Source organism: Puma concolor, chromosome A2 (genome assembly GCF_028749965.1).
Source record: "Puma concolor isolate L17-30 chromosome A2, mPumCon1.1.hap2, whole genome shotgun sequence".
In the NCBI taxonomy this organism is placed as follows: domain Eukaryota; kingdom Metazoa; phylum Chordata; class Mammalia; order Carnivora; family Felidae; genus Puma; species Puma concolor.
This window is the reverse complement of record NC_141668.1, coordinates 151,184,394-151,201,773: the sequence shown is the minus strand read 5'-3', so window position 1 is coordinate 151,201,773 and position 17,380 is coordinate 151,184,394. Positions and strand designations below refer to the sequence as shown.

The window sequence follows — 17,380 nt, the reverse complement described above, 5'->3', positions numbered from 1 at the left end:
CAGCCCACTCCAGGGAGCAAGCACTCACAAGGTTGATGTGGGATGCACACACATGCGCACACACACACACACACACACACACACACGCACAGGTCGATCTACATCCAAGTCTGCAACAACTAGCCTCCTGATCATTGAGCCTTCAAAGGGGGATTCAAAACTGTTGGGCATCTGGAGACTCACCTGGGCATCTGGGGACTCATTTGGCCCAGACACAGCCAGGCAAATCAAGCATTCCTGTCTTGGGGCCAAGCATCCGTATGTATCTTACATCTGAATATTATTAACAAGTTCAGCACATATCCATGGAATACTGCTGTACAATCATGAAAGGAATGACAGCCACCCCCAGGTAACCCTGTCCACAAATGGGGTGCAGGTACTAGAGAGCAATCAGGATCCAGTCCGGGGTCTCACACTGCATTTAGTTGTTGTGTCTCATCCGTCTCTTTCAGTCTGAAGCCATTCCTCAGCCCTTCTTGTCCCTTCATGACTTTGACATTCTTGACACTCGTGAAGGGGATGGGCCAGTTGTTTTACAGACTAACTCAAAATTTGGGTTTGTCTGATGTTTTGTCATGATCAGATTTGGGTAGTGCAGTTTGAGCAGGGACGTGACCTATGTGATGTGTCTTCGGTGCATTATATCCAGAGGGACATGTCCCATTCTAGGTGATGTTAATTTTGATCTCTTAAGGTGGTGACCACCAGGTTTCTCCACTGGAAAATTACCATTTCTCCTATTTGTAATTAATCGGTAATCTGTGGGAAAATATTTTGAGGTGTAAGTGTCCCATTTTTCCTGGACTTTCACCCACTAGCTTTAACATCCACTGGTGACTTTTACCTGGAATCAATGACTTAAATCAATTTTTGGTAAGATGGTTGCAAATGACAGTTATCTAATCCCACCATTTCTTTTATATTTATTGATACTAGTCCTTTTTCTTTCTTTATTATCCATATGGACTTGTGGATTCTTATTTTATGCATTAGGTTATAATCCATTACTATAATTATCCTGATCTTCAAAATGCCCCAGATTTTGCCAGCAGAAGGCCTTTCAAACTGATTCCTGGATCTATGTCATTTTCTGAGCACTTCCTTACTTTCTGGCATCACAAGATGTTCCAGGCTCATCTCACACAAACCCAAGTCAGCCATTTCTCCAAGGAGCCCTGGTTCCCTAGAGCAGGAAATGGTATTTAGCATCCCAGATTTGGGCAGTAGGTATGCTCCTTAGTTCTGGGGTGTCATTGCTTGTAAGTTCTTGTAGTAAAGAGAGCCAGGAAATACGTGTATGTAAATAAATTAACACATCTGTCTGTCTATATCTATTTCTTCAATTCTAATCCAACACCACAGGGCTCTTCCATTCTTCCTCAAATACATATTTAAAATATCTCTTTTCTCTAACAGAATCTTGGTTTCCATCAACCTTAATATATTTACTTATCACTAAATCCCATGTGAAAAGGGGCTTCAGAATTGCCACACCTGTACCATTATGAAAAACAAACCAAAGTCAAGCTCCAGATGTATTGAATCTTATTCATGACCACCCTCTAGACTGAGGGTCAATGGTCAAAGCAGCAGTTTGAGCACAGGTTCAAATGTTATTTGGATGAGCTATTTATTTCTCTTCAGTGTGGCTGTTATGCATTTGAAATACAGGGAGGTTCATTTGTTTCTGTTTATAGTTCACTTTCAGGGAGTTTCCCTCATCTTCATTTATTTGTTTTTTTCAATCCATAGAACATTAACAGAGTCCCCAAAAGTCCAATCTTTTGGACATAAGCATGCACTCCGAAAAGTGTCCTTCTCCAGCCTTTCACTCCATTCCCACCAACCTGCTGCAGTTTCTGATTTATCCTTCCTCCATTTCTTTGTGCAAATTAAACCAAAAAAACCCCACATAAACTATGAAGTGTTCCATTTTCCCCCCATTTTTAATTGAGTAGGACTGTTTTGGTGGGAGGGGGCACTCTCCAACCCACCATCGTCTCTGTCCCTCCCCTAGCACCTTTCCCAGCCCACGTTTCTCATTTGCTATTCCCACTTGGCCCTTCTGAACCCTCCCCAGGCCCTGGTGGCTCAGGCACTGCCCCAGCCCTGCAGGCCCAGCTGGGCAGGGAGAAGACGAAGGAGAACGTGTTGGACTTCCCCTTACTCTCAACCAAGACCTCAAAAATCCAGCTTCACCTCCTAGAGGCAAATACCTATGTTCAAATTGTGGCCAAGCTCAGGAAGTGGTGCCTGTGTGGACAGAGCCCAGGAAGCAGGTGACCTGGGTTCCAGGTACAACTTAGCTGTGTGATTTGGGACACATTCCTTACCTCTCTGAGTGCCAGTTTTCTCATTTGAATAATGGAGAATTGGATCAGGCCCTTCAAATTCCAGCAGGAAATGAGTCAAATCTGGAGGTTCATGCCCTGGTGGCTACCATCTAGCTCTATACAACGCTGATCATGTGCCTGGGCACAGGCACGAGCAAGACACAGCCAAAACCCCTGCTCTCATGGACCTTACAGGCTAGTACAACAGGCTGTAAACAAGCACATGCATAGATATGAAATTTATCAAGTAGGGAAAGTGCCAGGAAGAAAAATAAGTCAGGGTAAAAGAATTAGTGATGGGAAGGTGGGGGGATGTTAGAAAAGATGGTCACTGAAGGCCTCTCTCAAGCAGAGCCCTGAATTAGGTGAAGGACTAACTCCTGGACAGATCTGAGGGAAGCATACTCTGATAGAGGAAATAGCACATGTGAAGATCCTGAGGTGGAAACCAGTTTGACATGTTGGAGGACCAGCAAGATGGTTGCTATGGCTGGAAGTGTGGTCATCAAGAAAGAGTGTGAGGTCAGAAAGGTGGGGAGAAGGCCAACTGGGCACAGAGGAGCTGAGAGTCTATTCTGATGATGGGAAGCTCTGAGAGGGATAACAGCAGGATCGTGACATGATCTGATTTGTTTTTAGAGGGATCCACTTCAGCAGCTGTGTAGAGATGGACTGGAGGGTGTGTTAATCAAGATCCATCAGCAAAGCTGAAATCACCCTGGGGATTCCAGACAAGGGGAATTTGATACAGGAAAGAAACTGAACTACCAGAGGGGATGGTGAGGCAATCCAAAGATTAGCAACAGCAGGAAGTTGCTACCACCCTTAGGCTGGAGGGATAATGGAAGGAAATGATATTCCACCATGGGAGGCCAGGGTCTCCCTTCAGGTGTGGAACGACAGAGGGGGCTGCGTGAAGGAGAGAGAGGCTGTCCTCCACAAAGGACAGTAGATTCAGAGCCCCAGGCTGAGAGCATGAGAGGGAAAATACCTCGGCTTCTTCCCTCCCTCCACCCTCCAGTCTTCTGCTAACTTCCATTAGCTGAATACACCCAAAAACCAGCTATAAAGAACACTGAGAAGTACAGTTCCCTGGAAGGCGGAGCACTGGGGAAGACTGGGGAATGGATCTGAGGACAAACAAATGACTGCATGAGGTGCAGAGGCAGAGGCCAGGAGATCAGTTGAGAGGATGCTGAAGTGGTTCGGGTGAGGGATGGTGGTGGGAGAAATGGCTGGATTCACACATATTAATGGATTGGACATGGGGCCTGGGGGAAGGGAGGCATTAGTAAAACCTTCTGAGATGGGGAAGACTCTGAGAGGAGCACATTGAGGAGAGAGGTCAAGAGTCATGGTTCTGTTTTGGACATAGGAAGTTTAAGGCACCCAGTAGTCAAAGTACTGGGGGAGATGTTGGAGAGGCAGGGGAGAGAAAGGAGCTTCGGATATTAGTCAAACCACCAGGGCATAGAAGGGGGTTGGACAGGGGACTGGGTGACTTCACCTGGGGGCATATGCCCCATTAGAGTCACATGGCTTTCCCAGAGCCAACCACCTCCGGTGTGGGGGGATGCCATACACTGGCTGGGACTGGGTTTTGCACCTTAGGAAGACAGAGGGTGGGGATCTTGCTCTCCCAACCCCTAACCCTGAGAATTGGGGAGGGGTGGTTTCCTAAAGGAAACTCAGGGTGCTCTTAGCAGAAGGGACTTGTTTGCTAACAGCAAAAACAAAACCGAACAAAAAAACAGCAGTCAAAATGGTAACTACACTTAGCGTGGTTTTGTAATGTATAGAATTGTCGAATGTACACCTGAATTAATATGTCAACTATACTTCAATTAAAACAACAAAAAAACCCCAAGAGTTTCCCCCAAAGCCTCCTCTTATTAATTCCACACACTATCATGAAGCACCTAGTCTGTGCCAAGTTAATCCTTGTGGAGAGCCTACTCTGCGCCACATCCTACGATGTTTTTCCCTCACTTTTCCTAGCCTCCTCTCTGAGAGAACTAGCCCTCCTGTAGCCCTCCCCGCTGCAGCCCTTGTCTTACTGGTACCCCAGTTTCCCCTCAGGACAAAGGCTGAATAATCTGATTACCCCCACTGGTGGAGATGAGAAGGGAGAGCATGTGGAGGACCACTTCCTGCCCTGGGGAAAGGCAGAGCAGGGTCCCACAGACTCTGAAGCCCCCACTCTGATGTCTCAGTCTAGACTCCAGCCTGTGCCTGCTCTGGGCCCCCCTCCAGAGGCACCCCCCAGCTCCTCCACAGCACAGTCTCCAGCCAGCAGCTGGCAGCTGCTAGGACCCAGGGGGCTGGTGCCAGGCCCTGCTCCTCCCTTGCCAGCTCTGTCTCTAAAGGGCAACATCAGAGTATCAGCCAGTACCATCTCCAGCAGAGGCTGAGTTGCGGCGGTAAGGGGAGAGAGCAGAAGTCCCAGCCTTGCATCCCTCCATGGGGCCGCCCAAGCCCCTGAGAGGATGGCAGCCTGGGCGATGGAGCCAGCACCGGGGCATCCTGTGAGGTGAGGGGCCAGAGGAGCAAGGGACAGGTGATGGGAAGGGGGGAGGGAAGACGCTCCATTTCGCTCTCTGCAGCCCAGCACAGGGTGAAGCCTGAGCGTTCGAATGGCCAACACCACAGTGCTGAACACCTCAGAAGTCGCCGTCTCGGCAGGGTTGATCCTGGCGGCTGTCGTGGAGGCAGCAGCACTGCTGGGCAACGGCGCGCTGCTGGTCGTGGTGCTGCGCACCCCAGGACTGCGTGACACGCTCTACCTGGTGCACCTGTGCATCGTGGACCTGCTGGCGGCCGCCTCCATCATGCCGCTGGGCCTGCTGGCCGCGCCACCGCTGGGGCTGGGCCGCGTGCGCCTGGGCCCCGCGCCGTGCCGCGCCGCGCGCTTCCTCTCGGCGGCGCTGCTCCCCGCCTGCACGCTCGGGGTGGCCGCGCTCGGTCTGGCGCGCTACCGCCTCATAGTGCACCCGCTGCGGCCGGGCGCACGGCCTCCGCCGGGCCTGGTGCTCACGGCCGTGTGGGCCGCCGCGGGGCTGCTGGGCGCGCTCTCCCTGCTCGGGCCGCCGCCCGCGCCACCCCCGGCTCCACCGCGCTGCTCCGTCCTGGCCGGTGGCCTCGGGCCCTTCCGGCCGCTCTGGGCGCTGCTGGCCTTCGCGCTACCGGCCCTCCTGCTGCTCGGCGCCTACGGCGGCATCTTCCTCGTGGCCCGCCGTGCGGCCCTGCGGCCCCCGCGGCCCGCGCGCGGCCCCCGGCCGCGCTCCGACTCTCTGGATAGCCGCCTCTCCATCTTGCCACCCCTCCGGCCTCGCCTGCCTGGGGGCAAAGCAGCCCTGGCCCCAGCCCTGGCCGTGGGCCAGTTCGCAGCCTGCTGGCTGCCCTATGGCTGTGCGTGCCTGGCGCCCGCTGAGCAAGCCGCAGTGGCTGAGGCGCCCGTCACCTGGGTGGCCTACTCGGCCTTCGCGGTTCACCCCTTCCTGTATGGACTGCTACAGCGCCCCGTACGCCGGGCACTGGGCCGCCTTGCCCGCCGGGCTCTGCCCCAGCCCCCGCGGACCTGTACTCTCCGGGCCTGGCACCTGCCAACATTTCTGCAGCACCTCCAGGGACCTTCATTGCGCCCTGCCCTAGGCCCTCCTGGGGCACCAGAACAAGCCCCAGATTTGCCAGAAGGGGAGAACCTGAGCATGACAGGGGCCACCTGAGAGGAGATCTGTCTCCCATACTGAGCTGGCACTGGAGAAAGATGGTGGTGTCAGAAGGAGGCCCATCCAAACTCCTGCACAGTTCCAGGCAGGTGCCCTGCCTGGATTTCTGGCTCTGGAACAGGAGAAAGAGGGCCTGCAGCCTGGTGAGGCCAAGAGGCTTCTGGGAGCTAGGAATCCTGGGTTCTGAGCCTGACTCTGCATAGCTTTGTATACAGACCTACCCTTTCCTAGGCCTGTTTTCCCATTTGTATCCTGGACCATCTCTAAGAGCTCCTCCAGCTTAGGTGGTTTGGACACTCACGGCTAGTCCCCAGGCCAAAGAAGGAGAGGAAGTGGGCAGGATCACAGAGAAGTGGGCTCTAAGGGTTTACAGCCAAAGGGATGGACGAAGCAGGGCAAGGTCTAGGTAACAGCCACAGCAGGAGGAACCAGTGGAGAGATACTCAGAAGGACTTCCCTGACATCTACACCAAGGAGAGGCTGAACCAAGCTACTGGAACTCCTCTACCAGCTTCTAAAGTGCCCAGAAAACAACTGGATCAGTGTGGTCAGAGGCAGGAGGCTGAACAACATGACCCCAAAGGGCCCGAAGCCCCAAAACTGGCATGTGGAAGGAGCCAAAGCCCAATGGGGACCGGTGGATTCACAGATGGGGTCCTCCGGGACCTTGTCAACACCCATTTTCTGGAGGTTTTGCCAACACCCACAATGTTTCACAGCTTCCTGGTCTCTGAGAATATTTATTCAAAAACAGGGATTGAAAAAACTGTACAGAGTGTCTGCTGCTGAGAACTCGGCCCCTGCCTCCACACCACTCCCCCAGCTGCCCAGCAGGGTCCCCTCTTTGGGTTGCCCTCTGCCAAGCCCAGCCAGTCCATTCCAGTCAAAAGGGTATCAGTGGAAGCAGCAGGAATCTGCAGGGAGGTGGGGAGAGAAGCATGGCCCCCAGCCACCCCCCAGCCCTCCTCCCTGATCCCCACAGAGGAGCAGGAGACTGGGAAGCCCTAAGGGATGGGGAGTGCATGAGTGACCCTTTGAAGTGAGGGCACTAAGGATGCTCCCTGCATCCAAGCATAGAGCTAGAGGGGTTGGAGCCCCCTACCCTGGAGCTGCTGCAGTTCCCCAGACCCTGGGCCAGAAACTGCTCCCGCTCTAAGAGGAGTTACTCCCACAAACCGGGGCCGGGTGGGGGGTGCATCCATGCGTCTGGGCATTAGTGGTGTTTGGGACCCCAGGGTGGAGTCTCCTTGGGCAGATAGGGTGCAGAGGCAGCCCCTACCGGTGGTCCTGCCTGCCCCTGCGCCTGTGCCTCAGCCGGCCTCAGTAGGGGGAGAATTTCTGCCGCTCAGCTTTCTTGCTCCCATTGGCTGCTGCCATCTTGGCAGTGTAGGCCGCCAAGCCCGGCGGCGGCCCTGGGGAGGCAGGTGGTAGAGCCAAGAAGGGCACAGGCTTGAGGCCGATGAAGTTGGAGAGGGAGATGGCATAGGGTGTACCCAGCAGGCCTGGGGGAGCTGTGGGCAGGGCCGTCAGGGGCGGCGAGAAGGGGGCAGGCAGGTCTGTGGGGGCCGAGCCGGGCGTCCCCCCAGAGGTAGACTTGGCCGTTTCTAGACTGGAGAGAGGGATATGGGGGGAGATGCAGGGGAAGGTGGGGGTGAGAGAGGGGCAATGAGGGCAAATATAGGGGAGATTAGATGAAAGATGGAGAGGAATCGAGAACAATGTTCAACCCGAGAGAACAGGAATGGCAGGAGAGTGGGAAACGGGAAGAAAGAATAAGCAGGTAAGGTACGGGGTGAGAGGAGACGCAGGGAGGGCAAAACCCAGTGGAAAAAGACAGGGATGGGAAAAGAAGACACAAGGAATAGACGTGGAGGGGAGATGGGGCAACATGGAGTGGGAAGGGCAGGGTTGGGGAGGCAGAGGACACACCCAGACAGAGACAGAGAAGGGAGATCAGCTTTCCCGCCCCAAGTGTGCTTTTCACAGGCACATAAGCCCCGTGACCTGGGACACCCCCTCCCCACACTCACCAGGCAGTGATGAGGTACTGGGCCAGGGCGATGGAGACAGGGGAACCAGTGATGGTCACGTGCCTCTCGCCAGCACCCTCTGCTTGGTTCCCGATCTTGATATGTGCCCCTGACATCTGCCGGATCTCACTGATCTTGCTGCCCTGGCGCCCGATCACGCAGCCAATCAGCTGGGGGGACAACAGAATTCAACCCGAGGCCAGGCCCAGACTCCTGGGCCCCTGCTGCCCACCCTCAAACTACCCGATCCCCTGCTCACATCGTTGGGAACCAAGAACTCCTGTGAGCTGGTCTGTGTGCCAGGATCCAGTCCTGGGAGGGAGGAGAAGAGGGATCAGATGTGATTCTGGGCCTTTCCTGCCTCCCCATGTACATCCCAAGGGGGCTGTCTGCCCCTTGGAGTGTGCCCTTGCCTCCTTCTGCAGGGCTGCTCACCTGGCACCATGCTGGGTGAGGCAAAGGGGACTGCGTGGCCCGAGAGCTGCTGGAGCTTGGTGACCTGTGCCAAAGAAGAAGGGTCAGAAGTCAGAGGAGGCCTGGTTTGGGAAGGACTCCCTTGGGTTATGGTTACTCACCTCAGCTGGGGTCACAGCCCCATACTGACCCTGGACAGAAAAGCCCTGTGGGAGACAAAGTGGGTGAAGGGGGCTTACTGTGACAAGTCAGACCAATTTGGCCAGTCACTCCTCCTCCCACCCAACCTCCAAGTCCTTCTTCCATCCCTCCCCCATCTCAAGTCCCTTCTCCAGTAATGCTTCTCACCCCTCTTACTGTTCCACCTCACCTGGTTGGCAGAGAGAAGGACGGTACCTAAGGAGAGGCTTGGATGATATGGGATAGTAGCTCCTTTGGGTGGGGACTAGAAGGCACAAATGGGGGAAGCTCTGTCAGGACCCTCCAGGCCCCCCTGTATCCCCCAAGGGCCTATGTTTTCAAGGCCCTTCCCATGACCCCCAGGGTAAATGCATCCCGACACCCTGGAGCTCCCAGTCCATCCCTGCAGCCCTGCCCTGCCTCCACCCAGTGCCATATGCATAGGACTTGGTGGCCTGACAAGACGGACCAGGGCCCATCCCCGTCCCCTCTCCCTGCACCAGGGCAGCACCTCCAGGATAACAGCACAGATCTGGCGCACACACAGGATGATGGCATCAGGTACCCCAGACACAGTGACAGCACGCTCTGTAGAGTTGGGGAGCAGGTCTCCCGCCACCTGCACCTGGGCACCCGTGGTCTGCAAGCAGAGAACAGGGGCCACTTCTGGCTGCCCTTGTAATCCAGGCTAGGGCTGCCCAGGCTTAGAGCTCCCCAGGGGACAGGAAGCCATAAGCCCAGGTCCACTCTCTGAAGTGGAGGGTAGGACTCCCCGAGGGTGGTATCCCCCTTCTCCTCACCTCTCGAATCTCCTTGATCTTGGTGCCAGCCTTCCCAATCAGTGAGCCACACTGGCTTGCAGGGATGACAAGGCGCAGGGTCACCGGAGGCCTGGAGACATTTCCACCATTTGCAGGAGCAGCACAAAGGTCCTGGGTAGGAAGACTGTGGTTTGGCTGTGCTTGCCCCACCCCCGGAGCACCTTCCTGCTGGGGTTTGAAGGAGGGAAGCCCTGCCCAAATCCCACCCTAATGAAAGAACCCTGCCCCGGGCTTAGCCTTTCTTGCCACCTACAGCCACTGCGTGGAGTCGGAGCCCTGTTCCCCTGCCCCAGGGAACCACCCCTGGCCTCCCACCCCAGCCACCCACGGACCTCATCCAGCTTGAAGGCGATCATGGAGACTGCATGGAAGACGGCTGCTGTGGACCCAGTGATGGTGGTGATGCGCTCGGGGCAGGAACCCTCAGAGATGGTGATCCGGGCACTGCTCTGCGGGTACAGAAAGGCCGGGCAGCAGGTCTCCTTCTCCACTTCCTTGTCAGGAACCTGTCTGCCTGCCCACTCACCAGGCCCCGGCCAAGGCTGGAAACAGCTACCTTCCAAGGGCACTCACTGGTCATCCCAAATAGTGGGGTTCAGGGAAAATGCAGCTAGGGATCTCCCCTCCCCTCCAAACCAGGTGCCCTGGGCAGCTCTCCCAAACTCCATCCTCACCTGCTCCCGGATTCGCTTTACAGTCTCTCCTTTCTGTAGGAGACAAAATACAGAATGGCTCTTAGCCTGACTGGTCACTGCCCCCACACCTGGCCTAAGCCCTCAGATTGAAGTCTACACAGAACAGAACTGGGCACCTACCTTCCCAATTATGCTGCCAACCTCCTGCAAATGAGACAAGAGTAGAGTCAGGGAGCACCAATGCCCCAGGCCCTGCCCCTCCGCCAGGACAGGAGCTCTAGCAGAGACAGAATGCAGGAGAACAAACTGCTGGCTGGCCATGCCTCACCTTGCCCCCCACCCACTCACCTTTCCATGCATTAGCATCCGAAGTGTGAGGGTGATGCTGAGCTCTGGCTCCTCCTCCAGCCCCGCATCTGAACCGCTCATCCTGTCAGGCGGGGCTGGGGCCACAGCGGCCTGGGGGTGCGTCCACGGTGCCCAGCCGACTCTGGTGGGTGCAGCAGAAGCGGGGTTAGAGAGGAGCCCAGGTCTCTTTTGGGTTCCCTGCCCTTACATGAAGATATCAGAGCCAAACTAACTAAATTCCTACAGAAGAGAGACAGTTTCGAATGTCACACTGACCAGTGTCCTTGTATACAACTACTTGCTAGGTAACCCTGGACAGTTCATTTAACCCATCTGAGCCTCCGCTTCCTCATCTGTAAGAGGAGACTACCAAGTCCTACCATCAAAGAGTTATGAGAATTAAAATGAGCTAAGTACATATGCAGTAGGCAGCCAGTCTCCATGGGTATCCTTCCCTTTCCCACATATATTAGAAAAATTAACCAGGAGGCCTATGGGAGTCCAGAGAGGGAGAGCCTCCTCTCTGACCTTTTGGAAAAGGGGACCCCTGTGGATTGGGCCTTGAAAGTTTGGTTAAGGTTGAAGTTATTTCTTTTTTTTTTTTTTCAACGTTTTATTTTATTTTTGGGACAGAGAGAGACAGAGCTTGAACGGGCGAGGGGCAGAGAGAGAGGGAGACACAGAATGGGAAACAGGCTCCAGGCTCTGAGCCATCAGCCCAGAGCCCGACGCGGGGCTCGAACTCACAGACCGTGAGATCGTGACCTGGTTGAAGTCGGACGCTTAACCGACTGCACCACCCAGGCGCCCCGAAGTTATTTCAAATGAGAAGCACTTGCATCCAGGAGCCAGAGCTCCCCACCCCCCGCCCCTGCCCCAGGACTATAACATGGAGTTGCTGCTGGAGCTGAGGCTGGAGAGCCCATCGGGAGCCACAGGAAGGCCTTGAAAGGAGGGTGGAAGTAAAGATAGCAAGGTTCTAGGAGGGTCCATTTGCCCCAGCCTTCCCACTGCCCGGCAGAGGCTTGTGGGGATTGGGGCACAAGGGCTGGGAATACCACCTCCACTGGTCACTAAAGCAGAGCCTCCCTGCAGACAGCAGGGTTCATTCAGCACATGGGGCAAGGGGGGGTGGTGTCAGGAGACCAGCAGTCTGCATAATGGTTTTCCTAGCCATCTCCTGTGTGCTGCAGAGGTAAGAAGTGGCCACATTCCCAGCCAGGAATACTTTCTACTGCACCAGACACAAGTCACTGGGCTCCCAGTCTCAATTTCCTCACCTATAAAATGGAGAGAATGCTTCCCCCCTGGGACTGGGTGATGGGTAAGAAAGGGATTTGGGGGCTGGGAAATGTCAAGGCCGTTAACTGTTAACTGACAGAGGAAGGAGGAGCCAGAGATTAGCTTCTGGGATTAGCCCAGCCGCCAGCCCTCCCAGCCCTCCCTACCCGACCCCTTTTCATGCCCCGACTTAATCCTGAACCTTAATCCTGCTTGGAAATCCCTCTCCTCCAGCCGGCTGTCTCCTACCAAGGCTCAGCCTTGATGGGGAGCTAACTGGGGGACCAGAACCCAAGGCAGAAAATGGAGTGGGACCAATTGGTGCCAAAGCTGAGCCAAGACCAAGCCCTAACTCTGCAAATTCCTTCTGCCCAGGAGGGTGTGGGAGCCAAGGATGAGTGTGCCTGCCTAGAGCACTCTAGAGACCTCTGGGCACCTTCTTCCTCAGCCCCCTGCCCTATTCTGACATGAGGGTCAAGGGCGTGGAGCATTGTCCAATCCCCTCGTTGGAACCCCCATGCTAGCCAGAGCTTGGGCGTGGAGTAGGAAAGGGGTGCCCCCAGCCTGGCTTTCTCAGGAAGCCCAAGCAAGCCACTCTACGGCATGAGGCCTGTTCCTTCCCTGTACCATTGGGTGACAATGCTGTCCCCCCAAGCACTCAGTAACTTGTCTCCCCAACACAGGCTCCTCCCTCCCCTTGAGTCCTGTCCACAGGCTCTCCAGAGGTCAGAAGTCAACAGTGGATACAGGGACTCTTCTGTGAGCATCCTGGCCAGCCTCATGCTGGCTGCCCTTGCTAATGTTCCCCCAGCTGCATGCACTTCCTCCAGCAAAGCACTTGTAATGACGTGCTTAGTTTGTGCCTCCCTGGACAGCCAAGCTTGGGAGCCCCTTAGAGCAGGGGCCAAGGCTGCCACCTTCTCCTTGTGTCCCCAGAGCTCAGACCAGAGCCAAGCTGGAGAAGGTGTTCAGAACATAATGGTGAGCTGAACAAATGAATTCACCAGACAGAAGGCAACCTGATGCCAACAGAGGGTCTATAACCTGCCCAAGGTCACAGAGAGGTGGGGGAAAGCACAGTCCTGCTTGCTAGTGTGGGGCTCTGTCACAGGCCCCGTCCGCCTCTCCTTTCTGGCTGTCCCATCTGGATTTGTCAGTCCTCTTCCTGGAGCAGGGCTCTTTAAAGGTGAGGAGCAGACTTAGTAGTCTGTGAGACCCCTGCCTGGCTAGTACATGTGGGTCATGTCTGGAAAGGACTGACAACTTGTCCAAAGCTACGGCCTTAGGCTCCAGAATTTTCAGACACTCAGGGACTCCTTTGGAATGGCAATCAGTGGGAGACTTCACACTGTCCCCATACCATTGCCACATTACCTCTTGGGGTCATAAGGCTTGAGGAAAAAAGGGCAAAGGGCCTAGAATGTGGCCAGAACTAGAGTTCCTGCCCTGCAAACGGTACCTGGGTCTGTAGTAGAGCCCACTGCCTCAAGTTCCATGGGTGACCTTGGCCAGGCCTTCACCTGACATGGACCTCAGTTTACCCACCTGTGCTATGTGTGTATGTATGGGGCTGGGGGTTGCTGGTGCTGGTATCTCTGTGTCCTTCCTGTTCTGAGACACCCTCAAGATCTTTCCTGTTTTTAGGAGAGAACAAGAGTTCCTGACACAGGTTTCCCAAATTAGTCTCCTAGGGGCCCTAAGAGCAAACAGTCCTATTAGGCGTGCTGGCTCCCCTTCTGCCCTCACCAGGGTTCTAGGGAGTTATTTGCTGGTGGGCCCTGGGTCCCTGCTGGGCCACCCACATGGCAGCCACACGTCATGCCATACTGACCTCCAGCTCACCTCTGGGGGTGCCCAGCCCCCTCTGGTCAGCAGGGCTCCTTGGCAGAACATACCAAGCTCAGACCAGGCCTCTGACCTCGGGTGTTCCCTTCTGCTCCCCAGGCCCCCTCCCCAGATCGAGTGCCCACTCCTTCTGTCCCTGGCTTCCTGCCACCCAGGCTGGAGGGGGCGGGGGGGGGGTGACAGCTGTGTAAGCGATGGCGGCTGCCCCTTCCTGCCCCTCCCCCCCAGCTGTCTCTCTCTCATGACAGCTGCCCAATCAAAGGGCCGGGGGCTTAGCCAGCTCCCCCCCACATGCAGGGATCAAGTGTCCACCCTGGCTTTGTTCTGGAGCAAGAACAATCCGGGGGAGGGGAGGGCTCCTGGGGCCAGGCAACTCAAGTGGACGGGAGCGCCCCTTGGGGGATTCCCTTGGCTCTGCTAGCCAGTGTCTAGACCAACCAACCAGGGCCTACAGACCCACCTGGGCTAGAGAGAAAGTGTGTGTGTGGGGGGGGGGGGGCAGTCTCCAAGTTCATCCCCCACCTCACATCCCCTGACATCCCTCTCAGCACCACCAGGCTCCAACCTAGCAGCCTCCTACTCCTAATCCAAAAGCAGCCATGCTGGCCACACCCAGTGATGCTGGGGAATGGCTCGGGACATCAGGCGAAGCAGGGCGTGGCGGGAGGTGGACACTAGGCTTGGGGAGATCAGCACTGAGGGAGGGATCCTAACTCCCTTGCCTATCCCCTTCACTGGGTATGCTCCCCCTTCTTGATTACCCAGGCCTCCACAAGAAATGTTCCAGTATCCTACGACCCATGTGCCCAGCCTCTCAGCCTTACAGCTTCCCAGGATGACCATTCATAGCACTTCTTGGGAGAGTCAGGGGAGGAGAGGCCTGCAGGGGAGCAGCCTGGGGGGTCCATGAGCTCCACCCTCTGGTTTCCTGACCCAAAGCTATCCTGTAGAATCTATGCTAGGCAGCGAAGGGGAGCTCTGACAAGTTGTCTGGTGTCAGAAATGCTATAGCCTCCTTAGGGCATCATTAGGCAACTCCTCAAGAGTCCTCACAGCCGAGGGAAACTGAGGCAGGCCCAGACTGGGCTCCAGGAGGAAGGACACAGCTTCATGGTACAGCCCCACCCCCTGATACCCTTTGCCTCACCCAAATTGAGAAAGGTCTCTAGCTTTTATTTTCCATGCTGGAGACTCGGTCATTCTGCTGCTCAACAGCCATCGATGGCTCCCCAGTGCCCAAGGAATAAAGCCTGATCACCATAGACAAGCACTCAAGGCCCTTTGTGATCTGGTCCCTGCCAGCTTCTCTTCTCTCATCTCTACCCCTTCTCCCCTACACACCAGGCTGCAAAACACGCCTAGCACCTCCAGGCCTCTGGGCCTTTGCCCAGGCTGAACCCAGCTTGAAATGCCCATCCTCCTCACTCTCTGTCAAAATCCTTCTCAAATGCCACCTCCTCTGTGAAGCCTTCTCCAACCTTCCAAGTCAGATATAATCACTCAGGCCTCTGTGCCCCTTAAAGATATGCCTCAACTCAAAGGAGCCCCAACTGGGCATTTTCAAGCCTATCTTTCTACTACCCAGGAAAGTAAGAGTTCCTCCAGGAGATCAGGAGCCAGGACGTGTGCAGGGAGAAGGGCCTGGCGGCATTAGGGACCAGAGATGGGGCTGAGGGTCCCAGAGAAGCAGTAAGGATGGGGTGAGAAGATCAGGGCATGGGGGGACCAGCCACATAGGAGGCCCAGGATCTGGCTGGACAGAATCCTCTCTCCATTCCTCAGCAGAGCCCCTGCTCCTGCTGTTTCTTTGGATCTAGGTGCTTCCAGGGCATGTCACTGGGGTGGGGAATTTGTGCTGTGCTTTGAGACTTCCAGGGGCCCAGAATGGGTTCCCCATGTGGAAGGGAGGCTGGAAGAAGAGCTGGGGAGTGGCGCAGGTTTCACAAAATCAGAACCTGAGGCCCAAAGAGGAACGCATTTGTTTACAAGGCTACATGAAAGGCAACTGGCAGAGCTGGGAGAACCAGGGGTCCACCTGTGCAGCTCAGAGCTCTTTCCTCAAGAGGTCAATGCCACTGGGCGATGGTGATGGAGGCTAGAGGGGGGGTAGGTGGCAGGGATGGGAGTAGGGAGGGTGGACAGAGCCTGTCTGGGGACACAGGGCGGGGCAAAGCCAGCCTCCCTGTGGCCTGGGCCTGCCAGGGTGTGTGGGCCGCCTGCTCCCAGCCCCCCACCCTGAGCATGCAGGAAGAACAATCCCCTTGTGTTTGGGCAGTCTGAGCCTGCATGCTGATGAAGGCTGGGGGGTGGGGGCTGGGATGGGGGTGCTTTGGAGATTGAGGGGGTTCCAGGGCCCAGAGCGACTAGGGGACCTTCAGATGGGAAAAGGATAGGATCCCAGGTGCTGGCCCTGAAGCAGTGAGGGTAACCTCAGGAAAGAGTGAAGACTGGAGCTAAGGTTTAAGCTCCTGGAGAGTCCCTGGGGTCTAAGAGCTCTTTGTAGGAGAAGGAGGGCCCCTAGGGATACATGCCCTGTTGGTCCAGCATAAAGGTAAACATTGTGGGCTTGGTGGGGACCAAGAGCCCACATTCTGGAAGGAGGGCATGCAACTGGCTGTGGGTGCATCCCCTTGAAGACCACTCCCCATGGTGCTGGAGCCGGGCGGAGCACTGGGTGCCACAGGTCTCAAGATGGCGGGCCTGGGACAGGGGAGTGAGGAGGTGGGCACCTCCCTCTCCTGGCCAGGCAGGCATGAGAGCCAGGCTGAAGTGAGTAGCCAGAGACACCCCCTGTCCTCCAGGACTCCAGCTAGAAGCTAGGTCAGAGCTGAGGGGCTGAAGAGCCACAGGGCATGAAGGACCACTCTGAGCCCCCAACTGTCATCTCCACACACCCCTGGATGGAGATCTGTCTGCCGCCCCCCCCCCCCCCCCCCCGCCCAAATCAAGGACTGCGGAGAATGGGAAGGGGTGTGTGTCCAGCCAGGAACTGCAGGGGAATGGCAGATGGGGATAGAGATGGAGCAGAACCAGAACCCAAGGCAGGAGATCGAGAGAAGAGCAGGTCCAAAGAACAGAAACAGCAGGTGGGATGTGGGCCTCGAATCTGGGGTCTCAGGTCCAGGAAGGCCCTCCCTTGGTGCTGGGGGCTCCTCTGGCAGAGCAGCGCCCCCCACCTGTGCAGGCCTGGGCCGGAGTAGGACAGGGAAGCATGTCTCCCAGTCTCCCAAATCTGGACCCCGGCCTGTAGACTCCAGCGCGGTCTCCCCACCCCCCGGCCGAACCCCCAAACTTCGCGGCCCGCGGTGCCCCGCCCGGCCCGCGCCCTACCTCGCTGGGGCTGTCCTGCGGCGGCGGCGGCGGCGGCGGCGCGGCGGCTGGGCCGCTCAGTCCCACATTGTCCCCGGGAGAGGCGGCCGCTCACAACTGCGAGTGACATCAGCTGCGAACAATGAGGGGTTTGACAGGCGCGGAGCCCGGCCGGCCCGGAGCCCGGCTCCGCGCCCCCCCCCCCCCACCCCCCGGCCCGCCCGGCCCGGCCCCTCCCCGCCCCCTCCCCGGATCCGATTACAGCGCGGCGGGCCCGCCCCAGCCGCCCCAGTGCCGCAGCCGCCCGCCCCGCCCCGCGCGCCGCGGTGCGCCCCGAGCGGTGGCCGCTTCCGGGAGGGCTGGTGCGACCCTCCCCCGGGAGGTCGTCCGCGCGCCGAGAGCGGGGGACCTGGCTGGGTAGGGGTGGAGGGGGTGCCCGGCCGCGAGCGACCG

General features: G+C 56.7%; 2 protein-coding genes across 3 annotated transcripts; one reads left to right on the top strand and one right to left on the bottom strand.

Moving 5' to 3' along the window:
- Nucleotides 1–43: 43 nt before the first annotated feature.
- On the top strand, nucleotides 44–6,835 carry GPR62 (G protein-coupled receptor 62). The gene is made up of 2 exons (XM_086698069.1): nucleotides 44–4,866; nucleotides 4,940–6,835. The coding sequence occupies exon 2, from the start codon at nucleotides 4,970–4,972 to the stop codon at nucleotides 6,059–6,061; it is 1,092 nt and encodes a 363-aa protein (XP_086554195.1). The 5' UTR covers nucleotides 44–4,866; nucleotides 4,940–4,969; the 3' UTR covers nucleotides 6,062–6,835.
- Nucleotides 6,785–17,060, bottom strand: PCBP4 (poly(rC) binding protein 4). Of its 2 annotated transcripts, XM_086698067.1 has the most exons (13): nucleotides 16,949–17,060; nucleotides 10,493–10,634; nucleotides 10,325–10,348; nucleotides 10,184–10,216; nucleotides 9,842–9,958; nucleotides 9,489–9,620; nucleotides 9,200–9,328; nucleotides 8,879–8,953; nucleotides 8,670–8,714; nucleotides 8,530–8,593; nucleotides 8,354–8,406; nucleotides 8,095–8,264; nucleotides 6,785–7,673 (listed from the first exon to the last, which is right to left on the bottom strand). In XM_086698067.1, the coding sequence occupies exons 2-13, from the start codon at nucleotides 10,571–10,573 to the stop codon at nucleotides 7,385–7,387; spliced, it is 1,212 nt and encodes a 403-aa protein (XP_086554193.1). In that variant the 5' UTR covers nucleotides 10,574–10,634; nucleotides 16,949–17,060; the 3' UTR covers nucleotides 6,785–7,384. The 2 variants fall into 2 exon arrangements, with proteins under 2 accessions (XP_086554193.1, XP_086554194.1); XM_086698068.1 differs by lacking the exon at nucleotides 16,949–17,060 and having other exon boundaries at nucleotides 9,842–9,953.
- Nucleotides 17,061–17,380: the final 320 nt, after the last annotated feature.

Excerpts from the sequence above, each read along its gene's own strand:
- PCBP4 (XM_086698067.1), bottom strand. The coding sequence starts at position 10,573 with ATGAGCGGTTCAGATGCGGGGCTGGAGGAGGAGCCAGAGCTCAGCATC. Across the intron at positions 9,329-9,488 it reads AGATCAAGGAGATTCGAGAG|ACCACGGGTGCCCAGGTGCA; the intron begins GTGAGGAGAAGG and ends CTCTGCTTGCAG. Across the intron at positions 8,954-9,199 it reads TCTGTGCTGTTATCCTGGAG|TCCCCACCCAAAGGAGCTAC; the intron begins GTGCTGCCCTGG and ends TGTGCCTTCTAG.
- GPR62 (XM_086698069.1), top strand. The coding sequence starts at position 4,970 with ATGGCCAACACCACAGTGCTGAACACCTCAGAAGTCGCCGTCTCGGCA.